Consider the following 15,623-nt stretch of genomic DNA (forward strand, 5'->3'; position numbering starts at 1 on the left):
CTTGCATTCTATTGAAAATCGAGAGATACAAAAATATGCGTATATTATTAAGTTAATGGCATTGGAAGCTAAATAAAACAAAAATTTGTCTGACTATAAAAAAATCTTTGTTGGATCAAGGCCGAAGCACATAATATGTGTCGTAAATAATAAGGAACATCCGAAAAAGTATTAATCAACCGTTAATTTTAATTTTTTTTTAAATTATTATTTATTTGCCTTTACGTAATTACATCATTCTTGCTGTGAGATCGAATTGAAGTCAGGCTGATTTTTTATTAAAAAAAAAAATTTAATTAAATAATTATGAAATTTAAACTTTTGAAACTATTTTAGAATGTGTTAAAACTTCGTAGATAGTTGACCTACATTAACTAAGCCTCATTTATTCACCGAAAGTTTAAGAAATACCACGCAAAAGTTAATCATACGAATAACCCTGTGACGCATATAATCTGAGCATATTGGGATCGGCTTCGTCTTCTTCAAAGTTCGGCATCGAAATTAAGCGCCCTTGATCAGCACATCAAACATGGCGGTTAGGCATGGTGGTTGCGTGGCAAAAAATAAAATAAAAATAAAACATATTTATTTATGTTTTCGTTTACTAAACCAAGTACTTATTTTTTTCATGTCTTCAATATTTAATCAAATAAAGATTTGTGTTCCACAAAAATGTGTCCGTGTTTTACATGTAGCAAGCAGCATATCACAAGCTTTTGCTTCAATCAAAATTTAGGCAAGGATATAAAAATAAAAACAAAAACAAATAAAAGGAATACAAAATATTTATTAAAAAAAAGTTTTATTTAGTAAAGTAGACATTTTCGGTTATAGAATATCTAAGTTTATTATTAATATGCAAACGAATGCAGCATTTTTAAAAGTTTTTGCTTGAAAACAGTATTTATTTTTTCAAAATAGCAACTAAAAAAAAACATACACGAAGCATTATTGTATAAAAAACAAATTTAATTGTAGCAGCGTGCAGCATAATTTGTGGTGTATCCAGTTAAAGGAAGCAACAGATGCTGCCAAAATCAAACTGTTTAATAAAAAAATGTAATAATGGCTATTAACGCTAATAATGACACGTTAGATACATACATATATTCGTAAATTGATACATTTATAAAAATCATTTGTTCTAAATGCAATTGTTTTCTCATATAATTGGTATACATACGTATATTTTTTTAACTGATTTTCTTTCTAAATACAACGACTTCCTTGCAAAAAAAATCAATTATTTTATTATTGTTTTATTGATTGTGCGAACAAAACCTTCAAAAATGCTCCCAGTTTCCCTTCTGTGTAAGATTTTTATAGTTAGTATTTTTATTTGATTTCCAAACAGTGGCCTTTGCGCTGCTTGAAGTTTATTACGAAAACATGAGAAATACATAGCAATACAGTAATTGTTCATCTCCAAGCGAAAAATGCAATACCTATAAACAATTTGTTGAAAATTAAATTCTCATGTGCAAGAAGCGGAAAATTAAATAAAATTAACTCAATGAAAATAATGGAGAAAATAATGTTGTTGATAAGTTTATCAATATTTTGTTAAGTGATTCTGAAGAAATTGTTATTTTTTAGTAAATAAGTCTGTAAAGCTCCGCTTGTAGAAGAAATCAATAAATAAATTAAATACAGAAACAAAATATGCATTTAATTAAATTTGAATGCGATAAAAACGGGCATACCCTATGACCAGAAAGTACCGGAAATGTTTAAATAAAATAAAACAGAGTTAAATTTCAGGCAAACTTATTTTATCTCCTTTAAAATATGACCTGTGTGAAGCAACACACATGTGCCAACGTTTAGTCCAGTCTTCCACGTACCCTTGGTAGGCGGAAGAAGGGATGGTCTTCAGCTTCTTCCTCGCATTCTCTTTGATCCCTTCTATCGACTGAAATCTCCTTTAACTTGGGAAACAAAAAGAAGTCGCACGGGGCCATATCAGGTGAATACGGCGCTTACACGATAGTATTTACTTGGTGTTTGGTCAAATAATCCAGTACAATTTGGGCTCGGTGCGATGGCGCATTATCATCATGCAAATTCAAGAACTGTTTGCCTATGTTTCCGGCCGTTTGCGACGTACAACATCTTTCAAACGTTTTAGAACGCTAAAGTGTGGCAGTCCTACCAACAAAAGAAACAAATTTGGACCGGTTCCCACGTGCGCGGTTCGTTTAAATTAAACATTCCCGGTACTTTTTAATTTTCTGGTCATGTTATATCATACTACACATTGTACAAAAATATATTTACCAAAATAAAAAAGAAACCAAAAAACAATATTTGTTCATACTTCGGGACAATTGAAAACTACTTTTTCAGAAAAAAAAAAGAATTAAATTAAAAAAATTGACCACTTTTCGAAATTATGCAGCACTCTAACTTAACCGTTCTCCTATCGGAGGAGGACATAGACATCGCATTGACACACAAATCCAGAGTGCGGAGCACTGAGGTAAGCGGTTTCACTCTTAAAAACTACAACTTGTATTGTAAGCGGACCCAGGGTAATCTGCATGTATTGTAGCAAAGCAACATCTAAACATATTTGTAATCCCATCCTATAGATCATCGGATGAGACGGTTATGGAAATGGAAGCTGATGACGGCGTCAGAATCAAATTTGCCTCCCTCCGTCCATATGGCACATGATCACCAGCACCATCTGACGCGGCTTGTAGGCTCGTGCTGGATAGCAAAAAACTATCCCGCTGCTAGAATGTGACCCAACACCAGCCACACCTTATGGGGAAGTACCGACGACAAGGTGAGTCCTTATATGAATTTATCAATAATTCTAGCCTAACAATACCTGTTGTATACAGGGGTAATACTCCGACTTCGCTTAACTTTGAGAGCACATTGCCCCACCCAAGGGGATAGGATTTATTGCTATATTTAATTGGCCGCCGTAGCCGAATGGGTTGGTGCGTGGCTACCATTCGGAATTCACAGAGAGAACGTAGGTTCGAATCTCGGTGAAACATCAAAATTAAGAAAAACATTTTTCTAATAGGGGTCGCCCCTCGGCAGGTAATGGCAAACCTCTGAGTGTATTTCTGCCATGAAAAAGCTCCTCATAAAAATATCTGCCGTTCGGAGTCGGCTTGAAACTGTAGGTCCCTCCATTTGTGAAACAATATCAAGACGCACACCACAAATAGGGGAGGAACTCGGCCAAACACCCAAAAAGGGTGTACGCGCCAATTATATATATATATATAATACTCAGACTTTCCTTTTTCCAAGCACGGAATGCTTTAGAGAACGGGTGGAAGTACTAGACTTAACATTACTGTCTGAAGGTAAAAAAATTGGAGGGTCTCAAGCAAAAAGTTTTTTTCGAACCATGGATGTGGATCCTATATCACCTGAATCTGGAGATAGATCCATACTTACCATATCGTAATCCACTTAGAACAAATTGGAGTCGATTCTGTAGTTGGGAACAGGATAGGAATGATTCAAATCCATTCAATCACACTCACAGAAAACATTGAGAGTCGGGTTATAACATTCGAGAAGACGTTTAGTAGGGGTTGCAAAACGTTGTGTCCAATTAAATATAGCAATAAATCCTATCCTTTAGGGTTAGTACAATGTGATCCCAAAGTTAAGCGAAGAAGCCAGACCAAATTTTAATATCAGCTACTCAACAGATAATTGGAAATTGTACGGAGAGAGTACAAGAAGCCGTCAAGAAAGAGAGCTGGAGAGATTTCTATTCTTCTCCTTCGAATCTACCGGAGATTATGTAAGGCTGTCACAGTTATGTAAGTTAAGGTGTCCCTTCTGACCGATCAACCTTTTACTTGCATTTGTATGCTGGGTTAAGTCATCGCATCAGATTGGATGCTGGGTTGGGCGGTAGAAGTTTCAATGCGCCTAGCAACACCAATAGTGGAATGCAAGTGCAATGTCTTTGCACTAATAAAACAGCAAAGAAACAAATTGCCCATACCGCTGCCTATTGTTCATAGTGCCAGCAGTTATGAAGATCACCTTTGCAAGAATAGCATAGGTCAGTTGAAGGTGAGACTAGCAAGAACCAGTTGTGGGTGCTGGCATTGTTGTTGGGACATGCACGCTAAAAATTGCAAAGCAACAGCAATTGCGGGCAATGGGAGTTGGATGGTCAGCGATCGAGCAGTACAGAAGTGAACGTACGAAAGGCGAGTCGTATCGCTTAACATTTAACTTTAGATTGTGCTCAAAAATTAAATAAAGTATATTGAAATACTAAAAACGAGTATAATTAATTTGTATAAACAACCGATGAAAAAGGAAACGATTTCCCATTCCCTCTGTGATTGCCCGCTCTATGGAAGGAGAGAAGGTCAACCCCGAGCAAATAATGGTCCAAATGCCATCCCGGTCAAGCACCATTTTTAGATTTCGTCGGTGTGAAATTTCTTATTAAACTCCGTAAGAGAGTGCCTCGATCTTCACAGCTCCTTTGTAGGAAAGCTAACGACATACTTTCTTCCAAAAGAGACTCCAGCTATCAGTTCTTCTTTCGGTACTAAACACAATTTTTTGACAACCTTTTACAGAACTCCCTGTGCCCAGAACTCCAATCGTTGTGTCACAATCCATAAGAATGCAGTCGACACCTCTTTCCTCTTGAATCGTTTAGTCCAAAGAAACCAAACGCTTACGAGGTATCAGTTATTGATATATTTAAAATTTTGCTCATAAGAAATAGAACTCAATCCTCCAGAAATGTTTAAGCAAGGAAAATGATTAAAGATACCTTTCCTATTTAGCCCTAAGAGTTATAAGAATTTAATAAGAATATTCAATATCTGTATTACGCATAAATACAGGGTGATTCATATAGTGGGTTTTGTTTAATATATTTGTTATGTTGATAGTATCGTGTTGAACAACGTTGGGAAATATTGTAAATTTATTTTCAAAATCAATTTTGTGTAGTCTAACTAGTCAGTTTACCGAAAAGAATATTTATTGATGAAGCGCATTTTCATATCGGGGGCTATAATAATAAGCAAAACTGCGTGAGACTCTATCAAAAAACGAGCAACCACTAATGCTGTTGAACGGAAATGCCAAACCATGCAGCAGTGGCCAAGCCGATGAGACACTGAATCGAGTGGCAGATAGACGGCGAAGCTTATTCCTAGAATAGGTAAATGGGTTCTAAAGAACTTCGGGGAAGTGGGCTATTTTATGACTCAGTTCCTCTCGGGCCATGGATACTTCCGGAAATACCTATACCGCACGGGTAAGGTAAGTGACCCCAGGTGCACATACTGTGAAGCACCGAGCGATGATGCCGAACACGCGTTCTTTAATTGCGGGAGATGGCTCGTTGAAAGAAATGCCCCGAGGGAGGGGATTGGCGACAACACGCCGACCACTGTGAGCGGCGTGATGGATGAACCCGAGGGTAACTGCCATACGGGTAAAAGATACGTTGAAGAGTATTACGTTGAAAAAAGATAGACCTCGACGCAGTATAACAAAGTGCATCCTTACAGACAGAGTTATAAAAAGACGAGCCTATAGCATGAAGTTGAACGTGTTCTGGGCTCTCGAAGTTATGCAGAAATTAGTTTTAGTGGCCACACACACGACGAAGTAGAGGACGGTCGCTGTAAGTGCGAAGGCATTGTGAATCATACCTCACTTACCAAAAAAAAAAAAAAAAAAAAAAAAATTACTGCCATATGTGGAGATCGGAGAGCCCTCACGTCATCGTCGTGAAACCTCATGCATCCTCAGTACGTGACAGTTTGGTGCGGAGGTATCATTGCCCAATTTTTCTTTAGATATAATAAAATTTTATATTTTTCTGAAATTGTTCAATGATATAAGATGCGTTATTTTGAAATGAAAATCTGCTCAACCGGTCCATATTCTCCACCGTATTGAATATTGGAATCGTCATTTTGAGTAAAAAAACTGACATTAAATTCGTAATAAGCGGCCTTAAAGATTCCAGCGTAACGAGTTTCAAACCTAACCGATACTTTTCTTTTGTTTTTCAAAATTAGACGCGATAATTGGATCTATCATTTAGCGATTCAACAGTCTCCGATTAACAAGTTGTATTAACGAGGCCATTATAATGGGTAAAAACATCGGAATCAACGTGTTTTATATACATGAAATACCCCTTTTAACTAAAGCACATATCAAATTTAGGGAAGAACTCATGAATCCTCTTTTATAAAACAACCGCTTTAAAAATAATAATTATGTATATATTTTATTTGCGTATAAATTCCACAATTATTGTAGCATAAAAAGTTATAGAAAATTCCTTAAGCCTTTTTACTCCAAATCATTTCAATTCCTTTCTTCGCTGCTCTTTATGCTCCCAATGCAGTCGGAAATAGTGCTGACTTAGCCAATGGTTTGGACGTATCGCGTAGTATACGTATGTAGCCATTCTCGCCCCATGTTGTGCCAAATGAGTTCAGCACCAACCAGTAATCGAGATTGGTAGTTGTATCTGTGCCATAGCCAATAACTGTCATATAGTGTGAGCCACCATACGTGTGGGGCTGTTGGAAAATACCCGAGCTGTAGTGCATAAAAGCGAAAGAGGTGGGATCGAATTCGATAACAACCGGAAATCCATTGAAAACATAGTTCAACATAGTGGCATCATCGGCATCGGTAATACGTGCATATGAGGCCAAATTGATGGGTGTGCCGGTGGTTGTGGTTGGCTGCACACACATACCCTGCACTTTCAATAGATTATTGTTTTTATAATCGACTTTGGTATACAATGGTTGATTGTACACAACGAGATAATCAAAAGCGGTTTGCGACACTTGTTTCGTACAACCGGTACCCGATCCAGCGCAATCAATCAAATTCTGTGCGGAAAGCGGTGTTGGTGTTGCCACAGCATTTTCATTCGCCGCAAATATTTCAACAGCCTTGGCTGTAGCGTAGGCCCAACCGCTATTGCAAACTGTGCCTTGATCTTCTACTTCTATCGTTAAGCCAAGATCCGTTATGGGATCGAAAGACGTACCAGCAGCTTGGACTGCGGGTGGTGTGGTCGCAGACGATGTTGTCGGTTGTGTAGTTTTCGGGAATAAAGCTTTGAAGTGTATGAGGCGCATGTCGGTGAATTGATTTATAGCCAAACGGTAAGTACTTTGTCCGCGATCCGCTAACACATTATGGGAGTTAATTAACTTCTTGTTGTAGTTGTAATAGAAAAGCGCATACGCTTCAGGAGTAGAGGCACTCGTGTAGGTCTTGCTGTATTTCGTCTGAAAATATTAAAAATAAGATTTTAATAAATATCTATTCAATATTTTAACTTAATATATATGTAAGTGGATCAGCAGCGCATTCGGCTACGGCGACCGCACTTAATACATTGATCGCTTAATATGAAATTATCGTTTTCCCCATTATTTGAAGTTGTGCGTTCAGTGGGATAAGGTATTTAAATCATCTTCCTACAGCTTTCGGTAACTTTATAATTTAATTTTAATTAATTTTACGTTACTTAGTTACAAACAGCGAATATAAGCAATAAAAGGCAATTATCTTGCAAAGCCATGCACAACAGGAAGAGTAGAGATATGCTGCAGTACTCTAAGAAGAGTTAAAACATGGTTAAGGACGACGATGAAGGAAAATCGCTAGAATGGTATGCGGCGACTCAATCGTCATACAGATTTTTGAGAGTAATTGCTTGTGACATGTTAATATTTTTACACAATTGGTACTAAAGGCTCCTTAAGAGACGACCTAGCTGGTTTTCGCGTTCACCGAAGCTGTGTTGACCAACACACATCGGATTATAAAGGGTTTTCCAATAACAGGTGTTACTTTGAATATCCCCATCGGTGGATGTCACCTTTGAAGCTGCCATTTTTTGATATTTGACAAGTGGAAACTACGCCATTAATAAAAATGGAACGATACATGCTTTAACAGCGCATTGAAATTATTAAAATTCACTATAAAAATGGTGAAGATTTGGCAGAGACGGTTCGTAAAACTTGAACATTTTTGAGTCATCGTCAAGCACCTTGTCGGACCGCAATACAGAAATTGGTGAAAAAATTCGTTGAAGAAATGTTGAAGAAATCCCAGGTTTGTCCATTCCCCGTCATTTTTTGGAATGAGGCATTCCACAAACGTCATTACACCGTATTTTGCATAAAGATTTGGGTCTTAAGGCTAATAAAGTCCAGTTAACACAGTCAACACAACGTCGTGTCCTTGCTGATTGGGTTGTCAAAATGCATGATCTGGAATTCCATCGAAAAATCATCTTGAGTGATGAAGCCCATTTCCAGCTCGGTGGCTTCGTCAACAAGCTAAATTGTCGCATCTGGGGTTCAGAAAATGGTGCGGTTTATGGTCCGGGGGAGTCATTGGACCTTACTTTTTCGAAAATGAAGCTGGAGCAAAAGTTACGGGGAATGGATTGCGCTATCGAGAGATGATTAACGATCTTTTATGGCCGGAATTGGATGGTTTTGATCTGGACAACGTTTATTTTCAACAAGACGGCGCTACGTGCCACACAAGCAACGAAACCATTGATCTTTGATCAAAATAACACCTCTTATTGGAAAACGGTAGTAGAACAGTCAGTTGAGAGGCGCTCCCCGCTCTACATGCATGTTTAAGAAGGCGTTCGACAATATCAAACAATGTGCAATATGGCTGGCACTGGGTAGAAAGAGAGTACCCACTAAGATAATCCACCTCATCAATACCCTCTATGAGAACTTCGAACTGGCTGTGCTTCACAAATGCGATATCAGCGATCCGTCCACTACCAACACAGGCGTAAGGCAAAGTTGTCCCCTGTCTCCCTTTCTCTTCGCCATTGTCCTTGATGACATCATGAACCAACTGACCCTGCACAAAACAACCATCGTATGGAGTTTCACGAGACCGTCCTCTCTCACAAACTCTCTGACATGCAAGCGAAGGCGGACAAAATAGTCGCTCTGGCACGCACTATCGGACTGGAGGTCAACGCCGCCAAGACTAAGGCTATGAGAGTTAACCACAATAACGAAAGGCAGATATTGGTTGACGGATGCCCGGTGGAATTCGTCGAAAGCCTTCGCTACCTCGGCTGCATCATCACGGCAGATGGTGGAGCTGATGAATGTGCCAACTGCAGGCTAAACAAAAGCAAGGGCGGCATTCGGGCGAATGCATAATTTATGGGGAGTTCGCAAATCTCCAGGCGAAGTCCGTATTGTCGTACGGAAGCGAAGCATGGCCTCTAACACCATCACACAGAGGCTACAATTCTTCAACAACAAATACCTCCGCATCATCTGCAGAATATTCTGGCCAAACACCATCAGTAACGACGCACTGTGGAGATTAACGAGCGAGGAACCCATCCTATGGAAAATCAGATGCAGAAAGTGGCGATGGAGAGATCACATACCAGATAGCATCTCTAGGATGGCACTGGACGGGAACCCGCAAGGGAGCAGAGGCTGCGGTCGACCAAAAAATATTTGGAGAAGGTCGATGCTGAGCGAACTAGCAGATGCCGACATCTCATGGGACGGTGCAAAAACAACAGTACAGAACCCTGTACGATGGAGAAGTCTTGTCGAGGCCCTATGCTCCCGAGAGGAGTTAACAAGGAAACAAAAAAAAACTAAAGGCTTCGGCAAATATAGTCATGGAACGATACTCAGTTGAACAGCGCGAAAAAGTGATCGAAGCGTATCATGAAAACGATTGTTCCGCAAGAAGTGCCGAATTGCGTGATTTTTTCGGTCAATTTAAGTAGCGGAAATAGAGGAACTTGAAAAAGAAATTGAATGGGTTCACAATTTATCTAAAAAATCAAATAAGAATAGAAAATGGGAATGTCAAGAAGAAAAAATTATGTTGCTAGAGATTCGACCACCGCCAACAATATGAACAAATGCTAAATAAGCCACCAAAACCTTCAAAAGGCACTTAAAGATAATGCAAGTAGCTATTTTTTTACAAAATTAATTGCCATATAAAACATATACAGAAGAGGGAGTACTTTTGACTAGACTAGATACAGGGAGTACCTTTGACTAGACCCATATATCCCTATGTATTTTGATGCGCTGAATCCGAATTCGGTGTCCGTTTTGCCCGTACACCCCCAAAATTTTAAGTAAATAGCGAAAAACCGTGAAACCCCATGAAAAATCGCTGAAAATCGCATTTATAGACGTTTGTCAATTTTAAAAACTTTTCTTATGAGTGTATTATACCTGATTTCAGTGTATTTTGACGCACTGAATCCGAATCCGGGGTTTGTTTTGCCCGTACACCCCCAAAATTTTGATTAAATAGCGAAAAACCGCGAAAAACCGTGAAAAGCGGCAGCACTCAAGAGGAAACACTTGTTGGCAAATGGAACAACTGCTTACTTTTATCGTGATAGAGAGAAGAAGTTTAGGAAATTTTTTACAAACGATACAGAAAATTCACTGGTATATTGTTCAGATGTTAAAGGATTGGTGGACGAAATAAAACCAAATGTATATGAAGATGAAGAATGGAGACTCTTTATTGATTCGTCAAAACGAAGTCTGAAAGCCGTTCTTCTCCATAATGGTAATACATTTGCACCAATTCCAATAGCCCACTCAACAAAGTTAAAAGAGACTTACGAAAACTTAAAGATAGTATTGGATAAGATAAAGTATTCAGAACACCAATGGCAAGTTTGTGGTGATCTGAAAATTTGCTACTCTGCTTCTAGGCCAACAATCTGGTTATACCAAAAATCCCTGCTTTTTGTGTTTATGGGATAGTAGAGACAGGATAAATAACTATGTAAAGAAAGAATGGGAAAAGAGAACTAACTTTATTCCGGGATCGAAGAACATTCTACACAAACCATTGATAGAACCATCAAAATATCTGCTACCACCACTGCATATTAAACTAGGACTTATGAAACAGTATGTTAAAGCTTTGGATAAAGAGAAAGACTGTTTTCGATACTTGCAAGAAAAGTTTCCCGCAATAAGTGATGCTAAGTTGAAAGAGGGTATTTTTGATGGTCCACAAATTCGCCGACTTTTTGAAGATGCCAATTTTATTACAAGCATGGACAACACTGAAGAAGCAGCTTGGCGAAGTTTGAAAAATGTTTCTCAAAACTTTTTAGGAAATTCGAAAAGTAAGGATTACGAGAATATAGTTGACGGGTTACTAGAAAATTACAAAAACTTGGGTTGTTTAATGAACTTAAAATTGCACTTCTTACACTCTCACCTCGACTACTTTCCTGAAAATCTAGGAGATTACAGTGAAGAACAAGGTGAACGATTCCATCAGGACATAAGTGAAATGGAGAATCGGTATCAGGGAAGATGGGATGTCAACATGATGGCGGATTTTTGCTGGATGTTACAGAGAGACGACAAAAAGAAGAACAAGAAGAGAAATAGAAATCCATTACATAGATCGTTTGAAGAAAAAAGAGTACGTTACAAAAGAAGAAGAACAGTGTAAGAGCAGCATTTCTCACATATTTTTCCATCTCTATCATAAGCACTCAATGAAAAATAAATGAAAAAAATTTATCATTTTCTTTATGCAATCACAGGCGCATATGTACAGTTTATGCAAAATCTGTAGTTAAAAGCAAAACGAACACCTAACTCGTATTAGGCACATTAAAATGAACTAAAATCATGTATAATACACTCACAAGAAAACTTTCGAACATTTACCAATGTCTACAAATGCGATTTTCAGCAATTTTTCACGGTTTTTCGCGGTTTTTCGCTATTTAATCAAAATTTTGGGGGTGTACGGGCAAAACAAACCCCGGATTCGGATTCAGTGCGTCAAAATACACTGAAATCAGGTATAATACAATCATAAGAAAAGTTTTTAAAATTGACAAACGTCTATAAATGCGATTTTCAGCGATTTTTCATGGGGTTTCACGGTTTTCACGGTTTTTCGCGGTTTTTCGCTATTTAATCAAAATTTTGGGGGTGTACGGGCAAAACAAACCCCGGATTCGGATTCAGTGCGTCAAAATACACTGAAATCAGGTATAATACACTCATAAGAAAAGTTTTTAAAATTGACAAACGTCTATAAATGCGATTTTCAGCGATTTTTCATGGGGTTTCACGGTTTTTCGCTATTTACTTAAAATTTTGGGGGTGTACGGGCAAAACGGACACCGAATTCGGATTCAGCGCGTCAAAATACATAGGGATATATGGGTCTAGTCAAAAGTACTCCCCACTTTTTTTTTTTTGTGTGCCGGTGTTATTGGCGAGGATTTCATCGCGAAACACTGTGGATTACGGTTAGCAACAACTAAAGGTCGGGAATGAAAAGCAGCACAACAATGTGGATGCGAAACAGGCAATCCTACCTACTAGAATTTTCAAAAAATCGATTTTTTTTTTTTTTTATTGTAGTTTACATATATTTAAGAATACACACAGAAAATTTAATACAATATTTTCGAAGTTACACGCAAATTGGAAAAGGCGTTTCATAGTGCTTTTTAAACTTTAAACGCGTTTTTTCAAAATGGTGTTTTCAAAATCGGAGACCAACATTACTCGAAAACGGCTAAACCGATTAGTCTCAAATTTTAACACGAGCTTCTTAAATATATTTTTTAGTAATTAATCGAAGATTTTTTTTCACGGATAAATATTTTTTTTATGAACAATTTAAGGCCGAAATTTTGGTTAAAAATCGATTTTGTTTTTTGAGAAACCACCATTTTGTCAAAAAATTTATTTTGCTTGTTCCTTCCATTAATTACTTGACTTAACATTACTTTAAGTGTTTGGTTTTTTAATTTGAGAGGATCCAGTTCAGAGATATAGAGGTTCCCGCAAAAAGTCGTTTTTGAGCGGAGCTGCCGGAGATCAGCTGTAGCACATTTCCAAATAAATATTTTTAATAATACTAAGTCTTAAAATACAGTTAGAGGATAACATAAAATTTGTACAGATTTTTAGATCAATAAATTTAAAAGTTTTCTCAGAAAAAAATTCTGGAATATTAGCTTTTTTCGCCCTTCTAACCCCTTAGGTTAAATGCCAATAAATTCAGAAACGTTTCAAAAATGTGCAGCCTCTGCAGTCTGAACGAAGAAGAAAATTCGAAGCATTTTATTGGAAGGTGTCCTGTACTCGCTGAGTTAAGAAGTATTTTTTTAGAAAAATTAAAAAAAAGGGGGTAGTCAGAATTTTAGATTTTTTTTACATTTTCTTAAAGTATAGTATCTTAAAAATATTGTGTGAAAATTTCAAGTTAATCCGACAAATACTTTTCGAGATATTCAACAATTAACGAACGGCACACCGCTTGCTAGGTTTCAATAAAATGTATACTGCTTTTGAAAAACATAAAAAACTCGTGACTGTTCGAAGGATTTCTTTTTTCAAAAATTTCGTTTTTTTAAACAATTAATTGTCGGTTTTTTTCTCGAAAATCTGAAAAATATTTCCCGAGGCCGCCATATTGATAATTTTGAAAAAAACAAAAAAGTTTCGATCAGGCACAGGATTATTTATTAATAAAACTTATTTCTCTTGTCCGATTGATTTTAGGTGAATCTCCAAAGACTTGTGATGATCACCGCAAGGAACTCCTGAAGAAACGGGCTCCACACAAACAGCGATAACTTTTACAATTATTAATTTTTTTTTGAAATTTTGCTAAAGTCAAGTCGAAACATGACGTATTAATGCTATGTTTTTATTTTTGTAAAATAAAGCAACTAACTAACAAAAAAAAACAAATTATTGAAAATCATCATTTTTTTGGGCCTCTGACTACCCGTAACCCCTTAATGCTTTCTGCGAGAGATATTTTTTTTTTAAACGTTCCAGTACTTCCGGCGATTATCCTTTACATGCAAACAAAAGAAAAAATTTCCTCTGCATATAGCACAGCCCATAGATTTATAACCAACTATGATATGAAATACTGCAGCAATGGTTCACACGAGCGCATTCTTTATGACAACCGGGGTTTTAATAGAGCTGGGCTGTATTACTTGGAAGTTTTGAGGTTTTCATTTAATTCACTTATTTCACTTTCAATTTTTTGTTAAATTTCCTGCCTTTATATAGACGCTGGATATATTTTTTAGAAACAGGACTCGTAGCGCTTCAATTAGCTTATTATTCCTACGCCTTTCTATTTGAAAACAAATTTCTGGTTGTAGTTTTTTCCAAATTTTCGCTACCATTTTTGTTATAAAATCGTCCTTTTCTAATAGTTTTGTCCTTTTTAGACCCGTTATAGTTTTAATCAAAAATGCACTTCCACATTATAAAATAGTGCAACTCAGCCTGAGGCAAGGCTTTTTAATATCTTAATATTATTTCATTTTTTATTTTTTCACTCACAACACTACCTTATAGTCAGCCCATTCTTGGGAATTCAGCGTGGCTTTGGTCACTTGATGAGAATCAAAAATTTGAATTCCCAAAATAGTTGCGAACAGGAGCGCCGCACACAGCTCCTTGCTGCTGTACATTCTGAAAGGCTGCTTCGTTGTAAACTAAACTTCAGTTAAGTACAAAAAAAAAAAACAAAAAAACACTTGTTAAAAAAACGTATCCAAGGAGGACGTTTACGCACAACTAATGCAAGATGTTGCAGATTATTGGTTTTTATACCGCAGCAAAACATTCTAAGTGAAATTTCTTAACACACCTCTGTATATTTGATTAACTTGTATGTAAAAGTTGGTAATATTTAGCACATAGATAAGAATACTAATCTATAAGCACATATATATGTGCATGTATATGTGTATATGTATGTTTGTTTTGATGGTCTATAGAATTTGTGTCTTCTTCGTAGGTAAACATTAAGCGTTTGGCGCTGCGGTTCTAATCTATTTTGCCATTGAAATCACACCACAATTCTGCCGGTAAGTTTTTATTGGAGTTCACGATAGTGCTGTGGTGTTAATTATTGTGTTGACAATACTTTTTTTATGCAAACATACGAGCATACTCACATTTGTAGATATTTATGCACATACATCTGAGCAAGGTCGGACCACCTGTAGGGTGCCCTTGGGAGGTTTTCGTTCAATAACTGATAGGTGATTTCTTTTCTTCAAAATTTCACAATATTACCATATTATGATATCAGTTGTGCAGCTTTTATTTGTAGAAATACCCAAATGAATCAATTTAATACCTTATTCATGGGGCTGCACCATCGCACCATCTACAAAATTCGAAAAAAATATTACAGAGATTACTTTTAATTTATTAGATTAGGACCACTAAAAAGCCATTAAAAATAGATGCTCAGGAAGAAGAACTGAAGCAAAATTTTAATTAAAAGGTTTGCAAAAAAAGTTCTGAGACTTAATCATATATCAGCAACCGATGGCATCATCTTTTGGGTCTAACCATATGATTATACGTATATTTGATCCTTTTATTCCTGTATGGAAGATAGGGCCTCAAAGCCAAAGCCTTTCTGAGGGCGCAGCTGCACAGCAACGAGTTTGAAAAGCGAAAGGCTAGAGGTCCAAAGAACTTTCTGAGTCTTTTGTATATTGGGGCCAAAGGGTTTTCGAAATAGCAGGTGAAGAAATGGAGCTTCGTCTTTTCTAC

General features: G+C 37.0%; 1 protein-coding gene across 1 annotated transcript; it reads right to left on the reverse strand.

Annotated features, from left to right (window-relative positions):
- Positions 1-6,232: 6,232 nt before the first annotated feature.
- LOC128867911 (uncharacterized) lies at positions 6,233-14,619 on the reverse strand. The gene is made up of 2 exons (XM_054109524.1): positions 14,402-14,619; positions 6,233-7,283 (listed from the first exon to the last, which is right to left on the reverse strand). Exons 1-2 carry the CDS (start codon positions 14,522-14,524, stop codon positions 6,363-6,365), a joined length of 1,044 nt encoding a protein of 347 aa, XP_053965499.1. The 5' UTR covers positions 14,525-14,619; the 3' UTR covers positions 6,233-6,362.
- Between the last annotated feature and the right edge of the window lie 1,004 nt (positions 14,620-15,623).

The sequence above is a fragment of the Anastrepha ludens genome, chromosome 6 (assembly GCF_028408465.1).
Source record: "Anastrepha ludens isolate Willacy chromosome 6, idAnaLude1.1, whole genome shotgun sequence".
NCBI classification, from domain to species: domain Eukaryota; kingdom Metazoa; phylum Arthropoda; class Insecta; order Diptera; family Tephritidae; genus Anastrepha; species Anastrepha ludens.

Bases quoted from the DNA above. Each gene is read 5' to 3' on its own strand.
- LOC128867911 (XM_054109524.1), bottom strand. From the start codon at position 14,524: ATGTACAGCAGCAAGGAGCTGTGTGCGGCGCTCCTGTTCGCAACTATT. The intron at 7,284-14,401 runs GTAGTGTTGTGA...TAATATTTTCAG, and splicing joins AAGAATGGGCTGACTATAAG to ACGAAATACAGCAAGACCTA.